A 7543-nucleotide genomic window follows, 5' to 3' on the forward strand; every position below is an offset into this window, starting at 1 on the left:
CTGTGTAAAACTTTTTCCCAGTCCGGCTGCTGAACTTAGTGGGAAGGGAGGTTCTTCAGCCAGTGGGGGGCAGGGAGGGTGGTGGTGTTAAATCAATGGAGAGAGCAGAAACCCCACTGTAAATTTCTAGGGCAAGTGGCAAGCTGGTTTACGGAATGCAGGGAGATGAGAACCTCTGGCTTACGGAAAGCAGCATGAATTAATAATCATTTAATTGGCTTCTCCATTATGTTGCTGGGTTGGGAGATGGAAGTTTAGATGAAGGGGCTGTCAGTGGTACTTTAGCTAAAAGAATCTGATGGCTGGGAGGGGGGTGGCAACTCTTCCCACCAGGATGGAGAGCAGGCAGCTTTGGGGTCCCTAGCCGGTCTTGACTCTGGACCTAGCAGAGGAAGGGTTCCCCAAACCCAAGGAAGCATTCCAGCTCACCTCTGAAATAACGTCTGGGAGGATTTCTCCTCCGCCACTGAAATGCAGAAGCTGCCAAGGAAGAGCAAGAAGATGAGTAGTTCTCAGAATGTGCTGTGGCGGGCCAGCGTGCCTGCAGCGGCACTGTCCCCTTGCCCCTGGCTTTTGGGTACGTTCGTTGAGAAACACGGATTTTGCGCTAAGGTCAGCAAATCTGAACTCAGTCCATTTGAAGAGTCAAAATAATAAAAATACCAACGAGTACATAGTCGTACACTGTACCTTAAGGACAGATTGCCTTTTCTTCTGTGCAAGGCCTGGCCCTCTAAGCGTGGTGTTGGACGTGGGGAAGGCGCAGGCGCTGTGCTCCACCTTCCCTCGTGCCGAGCTGCCGCTCGGGGCTGAGGCTCTTTGGATGTTTCCAGCCGAGGCCCTTTTGTCCCGTCCACTTGGCTCAGGCGCGAAGATCCTGCGCAGCTGCGGGCGAGCTCTGCAGGCAGGCGCCGAGCTGCGTGGCCTCATTTCTCCAGGCAGAAGAGAGTTCTTAATTCCTCTGATCTGTGATGTGGACTGAATGTGTCACTTCGTGTGTTTGGCTGTTTATCAACAAGAAACTTTGGTCTCGGTGTTAAAATTCCCACTTGAGCTGTCAACTCAAAAAATAATACTTAGAACAAATATTCTGTATGCGTTTCTCAGAACTCTGAAAAAAACCCCAGTTATTCTGGAGTCTGGACAATCATTAATAATTCTGGGTTTGGAGGATTAAAGTTATGGGTTGGGTCAAGTGCATTTAATAAAACTGGGCAATTTGGAGATGGTCAGTAGAAGAGAATTTTAACTTCTCCCTCATTCCAGGCAGGCTGCTTCCCAGTAGACAGGAAATAAGAAAATACCCTGTCGTGTCTCCAGAGGTTGCAGCTGGTGTTCCACAGCTCCGGGGTAGTTGGCAGTTGGGTCGCTGAATTTAGTCACTGCATCCGAAAGCGTCACATCAGTGAGCTCTAGAAGTGGTGCACGGGGAAGCTGGTGGCAGGGGATGTGGACCATCGGCCCCCTGAGCTCCTGCCTCACTGTGCCAGCACAGATCCTGAGCCACCGCTGGTGGGGACACCAGGGTCTTGCAAGTGTCCCGAGCTCACGCCGTAGGAGCGCACTGGGGGTTTTAATGCGGTTTTGTTAGGTATTTTGTGGTTGTGAAGGTTGAAGCTGAAGGCGTTGTCATTCTTTGTTTGGAAAGGTGACCCGTATACACGAGCAGAGTTTCTCAGTCATCCCTTTTCCTCCCTTGCATCTCCTGCCCCTCTCCTGGGGCTGGCAGTGTCGGCACGGCTCACGGCAGTGCTGGTCAGTGGTTTTGTGGAGCAGTGGACAGCCACATGTTTGAAGCAGCCATTGACAGAGAGCCCAGAGAGACCCTGCCCGGACCATGCAGGAGACACAATCACCATGTGGGGCAGAGAAGTCTTAAGGGGACCCGAAGTGGTAGCTGCGCTGTCATCCCACCCAGCACAGGCTGGAGCAGAGCTCACACAGCTGCAAAACCGCGCTGCCAGACCTGTGCTCTCCAGACGCTGGTCCCGCTGCCTGACTGCCTGATCGGGGCTGACGCTTCAATGTCCAAGGTCACACTGAGGAGTGGACAGTGTCAACAGCAATTAGGCTCCTCCCCAGGGCTGCTCACATCTCACCAGGCTCAGGCAGGGCATTCTAAGGCAGGGTGGTCCTCCAGGGCTGGATCTCGGTGGTGGTCTCTGCCTCCCCAAACCCACTGGGAGGGGCTGCTTTCCTCAGCAAAGGAGCAGCACAGGCAGGTCTGCGAGGGGCTGTTTCTCACGTTCCAAGCATTTTACTGGTAGAAGTGCGGAAAGGCACCAAGTCAACCAGCAGAAATTCAGTCATACCACAGCTCCTCTGACCCCTGCCTCCCTCGGGCAGGATCGCTACCTGTTGGCAACACTTGTTTTCCCTCTCCTGGAAGTTATTTTGCCGCTGTTTACCTGAACACTTGGAGGTGGGGTCTGGCAGGGAGAGCGGTTAGGAATGGGACTGTGTTCCTCACTGCAGTGCGGCTCTTTTGGCAGTAGAGCTCCTGCCAGCAAACAGAGGGATCTTCGCAAAGGACGCAGTTTGCCTGGATCTTGCTGTGATGGCTTCTTCTGAAGCAACCCGGGTACCGGCGGGTTCGCAAAGAGAGAAGAGACAAGGGGAAGAGTATGGGGGGACCGGTCGGAGAACGCTACAGTGCCTTGTTAATCGGCAGCCGATCCATCATATTAAATATCCAGCTGTCATATATTACCTTTCAAGTGAAAATGAATAACTCCCATTAAGGGCGAAATGGGTTTGAAGTCGATTCGAGACAGATTAAAGTACTGTTATGAATGTGTGTTCGGGGAGGAGGAGACGGGGGCTGTGTATAATATACTTGTCCTTACAGTTTTTAAATAATAGATGTCCCACAAATTTATGTACTGCAGGCTGCCAGGGTTCGGGGGAGGGGGAAAGGTCAGGGATGTGTTTCTCAGAGTGCCACAACTTGCAGGGTGCTTTGCTGTTGACTTCTGGACTCGTTTGCCTGTTTCCGTTCTGCTGAAATCAAACGGCCTCCCCTAAGCTTGTTACAGCGTGAGAACGTGTGAGTCCGGTCCTGCCACTGGCTGTAGGCCAGGTCTCTGCCAGCCTGGTTCTGGTGGCACTGCTTGCAGGAGCTGGCCAGGGCTGTCCCGGTGGGTGCCGCTGCCACCAGCACACCGAGCACGGCACCTGGGTTGACAGTCACAGCCTCCAGCCGTCTCCAAGGCAGATGCGTTCCAAAGAGTTTGATGCAGAACCTCCTAGGTGAGCCAGAGCGTGAGTTCTGCTGTGAGTCAGCCCAGCTGCTCGTGGAGGTGACACGCTGGCCATCACATCTGGCCAAGCATTTGTGTGTGCCCTATGAACACAGGACAAAGCTCTCCTGCCCCTAACAAGTTGTCAGCAGCCCACAGAAATAGCTGAGATTTCTCTGCTTGTGACGATACCTGACGCAGATCCTGTTCTGTGGAAGACAGTCAGGAGGGAGCGGTTTTGGGCAGGCACACTGCTCTGTAGGGTGTAAGTTAGTCCACGGACCCTTCTTCCTCCCAGTCCTTGGTACGTGTTTCAGGAAACAGCAGCAGAGTCAATGGAAATACTGTCTTCATCAACTTAAACCTCTTTGGGGGTGTCCTGATATGAATCTCTTTTTGTTGCAGCACCCACCAGCCAGGCAGAGAAGGAGCTGACAGAGCCTCCAGCATCCTCTAAACGAATATCGTTTCCCAGCAGCTCAGAGTCACCTCTCTCCTTTAAATGGTCAAAAACTTCAGAGGAGACCAAGCCCGAGCAGGTAAGGAAGAAGAACCTACAAGCTGGTAGTTTGTTTCGTACGTGCCAAAAGCAAGAATAAAATAGGAGGAGGAGGAGGAGGAGAGGCGATAGCTGGTGGTAGGAGAAGGCCCCGCACTGTTACAGTCTAGCTGTACCGACAGAGGAAGGTAGCGGCTGTCACAATCGCGTGATTCATCTGTCTTGCTCTGCAGATGTATCAGTGCCCATACTGCAAGTACAGCAACACGGACGTGAACCGGCTGCGGGTGCACGCCATGACCCAACACTCAGTGCAGCCCATGCTCCGCTGCCCGCTCTGCCAGGACATGCTCAACAACAAGATCCATCTGCAGCTGCACCTCACCCATCTGCACAGCGTGTCACCTGACTGTGTCGAGAAACTCATCATGACGGTAAGTGGCTGCGTAGCCAAGCGTGGCTGGCAGAGATGGAGAGCAAAGGGGTGGCCTGACCCGCGCGGGCTGACTTTGCTGCGCTGGGCAGCTCCTTCATCTGTCAGGGCTCTGTCAGCCTGGCTTCCCCCATCCCGGAACGATCTGTCTGCAGAGACTGTCTTGTCCGTGCCTCAGCACTGTGGAACGGGCAGTGTTTCAGTGTTGAGAGATTTCCCTGTGCAGAGGTGAGAGTAAATGTGATTGCCTTTAGCTACGGAGCTCATGGCATGGGTTTGCATTTTGCACAGGAGCTTCTGGGAGATGCAGGAGCTGATGTGCTGTGCTGCTCCTGTGGCAGAGGGAAGGTGCTCAAGTGCTGGTGAGCACTTCCCAAGAGGGACAGCCAGGGTGATTAAGGTAACGTTCAGGACTTGGATATCAGCTCTCTGCATAAAATACGAGTTTAAGAACCAAGAGAGTAACTTCCCTTCGCGATCTCGTCTCGTGGAGGGGAGACAGCCCTGTTGTGCAGCCCACGTTCTGTGTTCTGCGCTTCCTTCCCGTAGCGAGGACCTGTGTTACAGTTGTGTGAGATCAGTTGGGTCTGTTACTTCGTGAGGAGTCGCTCCATCCGACATTACGAAGCTTTTGTTGTGGAACAATTGGCTTTTTTCAGGATAACCTGGACAGGCAAGGGGCACGCTGCCACTGGACCAAGGGAGGTGGAACCTCGTGGGACTGTTGAATACTAGAGCTGCTGTTTCAAGTGCTGTTTTTAAAACGTTTGGAAATGCCTGGTTTTAAAACAAAACTTAAACATAGGCATTAAAATTCTCCAAAGGAGGCAATTAACCACTGAAGTGTGGAGTGGAAGTTCTCTAGATCAAGTTCATTGTCTTCCTGTAGAGCTCAAAGCTTGTAAGAGCCCCACTTCTGAGGCTGCTTGTCAGAGGACACTGTGCCTGTGGCGGGGCTGGGATTGCTCTTGCTTGTGCAGCTTCTGACAGGGAAGTAAACCTCAGGCTGTGGCTCAGCTCAAGTGTGTTTGTGCCAGGCTGTTGCTCTGCTCCGCATCCTTGGTTTAGCACCCAGCACGGGAATCTCCGAGGGATGGGAAGTCATCTGTCTGGAGAGCTGGTGCTTGGTGAGAAGTGGCAAACCAACACCGCGGTGTTCAGGGTCTCGTCTGTGAGACTGGGGTTTGTGCCCTGGCCAGTGCTACCCCAGAGCCACTGACCCTGAGTCTCTCTGCGGGTGTCTGTGTGGGCAGCCGCCAGACCTCTTCTGCGGGACTCGTACCTGCTGTCGCGGTGCAGAAATGCTCGTAAAGGCTGACCCCGCTCTCCAGCACTTCGGCAAATAACATTTTGAGTCCCAGAACGTTTCTTTCATGAATTCCCTTTTCGTGGGTTTCACATGCATGTGTCTTCCCATTTGCCGGTGTCGGTTTAAGATACAGGTAGAGTTAGTAAGGTGTGTTTTCACAAACCCTTCTAAATTCACAGATGGGGTGTAGTGTCAGAGTTCTACGCCGTTATTGCTTTGGTATAATCTTCAAGGCGAGGTTGTGGCTGCATTTAGAAACTTGTCACCCGTGTATAAAATAAGTGTTTATTTTGATTCCTGTCAGTTCTTCCTCTGGGTGGTTCTTTCTTGCACCCCATTTCTGTTTGTTTTCTCCCTTCTTTGCTGATTCCTGACAATGGAAGTGAGTGATCCAGTGTTTGTTGTAACACCCGTGCTCTTTATCCGCTCCACTCCAGCAACATCGTCTGAGCAAGCCCATGCAGCGTTGCCCAGCTTTTCTCTTACCGTTCTCTCGTCCTTCCTTCCTGCCACCCTTCCAGTCCTCCCGCAACTCCTTCTCAAACACCTTTACGCTTTTTATCTCTCTGATTTGCTTTTCCAGCGACTCGCCCTCTCTCTTTTCTGCCCTCTCTCCCAGCCTCGCGGGGCTCCACGGGAGCCGAAGATGCATCCTGCACCCGACTGACTGTGCAGATTCACGGTGGCCACTGTTGGACCAGTGACCACTGACCGGGAAAACCACGAGTGCCCCAAGCAGGCACCACGTCATAAAGCCCATTCAAAATCCCTCCAGGCTACTGAGTCCCAGCGCTCTCTGAATAAAAAAATACAGAGAGGTGGGGAAGAGAGCAGCAGCAGCTCACCAGCCCTGTGAAGCCGGCCATGCCTGCAGCTCTGCCAGGGTGTAGCTCTGCTCCACCGACCCCTCCACGCCTGGGTCAGGGAGCTGTCCTGCCACAAAGACCTGGTCTCTGCAACCTGCATCCATTTCGGTGGATGGTGCTTAAGTGTGTAAATACCTTCTGAGGACTTGGAGGAATCTTGTTAGCTTCTAAATTGATGGAAGGCATGTTGACCTTATATGAGCACAGAGCAGAAGCTGAGCCTCTTTCTCAGGCCAGCAAGTGTCACCGGTCTGCTGAGGATGTCTGCCACACTGCTGTGAAAGGTTCCGTTTCTGTCCTGGGCTGTCGGCAGAACACGCCAATACTGGACCAGGCATGGTTGGGCTGGTCCATCCTCTCACCCTGAGCAGGTCTGTGTCTCCAGGGCACAGGGAGACTGGCAGAAGCCACTTAAGGAGCTCTGGACACTCCGCAGAGGACATGGCCAAAGCAAGTGCAGCAGTGTGGAGGAGGACAGCCCCCTTAGGTGAGCGCGTCTGCTGTGCCAGTGCAGGACCTCACCCTGCTGCAGAGTGTGGGACTTCTGCTGAGAACTGGGCAGACTGGTGCAGCCACGAGGCTCATCCTCTCGTCTGCGCCTGGTCTTCCCACCCTGCCATTGCCACCAGCCCTGGGCAGCTTTTCCTTTGGTACCCAGTGATGTGTCTGGGGAGGAAGGTCGCTTCTCCTGCCTCATGTTAAAGAGCACGTGGGTCGAGAGGATGGTTCATTTTTGCATGGAATTTTGAGAAACCAGTATCACTTGTGCAGAATGTGGCAGCACCAAAGTTTCCTGATTTTGCTTATTCTCGCTCAGATTCCCATCTCAGTGTGAGACGCAAATGGGGTCTTGGTGCCCGCAAGGGAATTGCAGTCCAGTAAATGGGACCCGGGTCCCTTTCGACACAGTGTCTTTGCGCTCGGCGTTTGGAGGAGGCTCCAGTTAATAATACCTTATCAGACGCCTTTCAGGAACCTGCAGTGTCTAATATGTCTGTTGCCATAGTAACAGCTGCTCGCTTGTGCTCAGCATCTCGGCGCTGCCTGTTCCATGCCCCGTCCTTTCCATATCAGCGAGCAGCCGGGCTGCCTCTCCCAGGGGACGCCCGGGTCCTCCCTGCCGGCCCAGGCGCTGGCACAGTGCTGCTGGGGCTGCAGCCACAGGCTGAGGGGGCCAGAGCCAGTGCTGGGGGGCTG

At 53.5% G+C, this 7543-nt stretch overlaps 1 protein-coding gene across 1 annotated transcript in view; it reads left to right on the top strand.

Moving 5' to 3' along the window:
- ZFHX3 (zinc finger homeobox 3) overlaps positions 1 to 7543 on the top strand; it is a gene marked incomplete at both ends in the record, with an annotated part of 33234 nt that overhangs the window by 8263 nt on the left and 17428 nt on the right. Inside the window, 2 exons of the mRNA XM_010136225.1 lie at positions 3645 to 3778; positions 3972 to 4172. Of these exons, the coding sequence (XP_010134527.1) occupies positions 3645 to 3778; positions 3972 to 4172 (335 nt within the window). The remainder of the gene's footprint in view (positions 1 to 3644; positions 3779 to 3971; positions 4173 to 7543) is intronic.

The sequence above is a fragment of the Buceros rhinoceros genome, unplaced genomic scaffold (genome assembly GCF_000710305.1).
Source record: "Buceros rhinoceros silvestris isolate BGI_N320 unplaced genomic scaffold, ASM71030v1 scaffold1935, whole genome shotgun sequence".
Classification (NCBI taxonomy): domain Eukaryota; kingdom Metazoa; phylum Chordata; class Aves; order Bucerotiformes; family Bucerotidae; genus Buceros; species Buceros rhinoceros.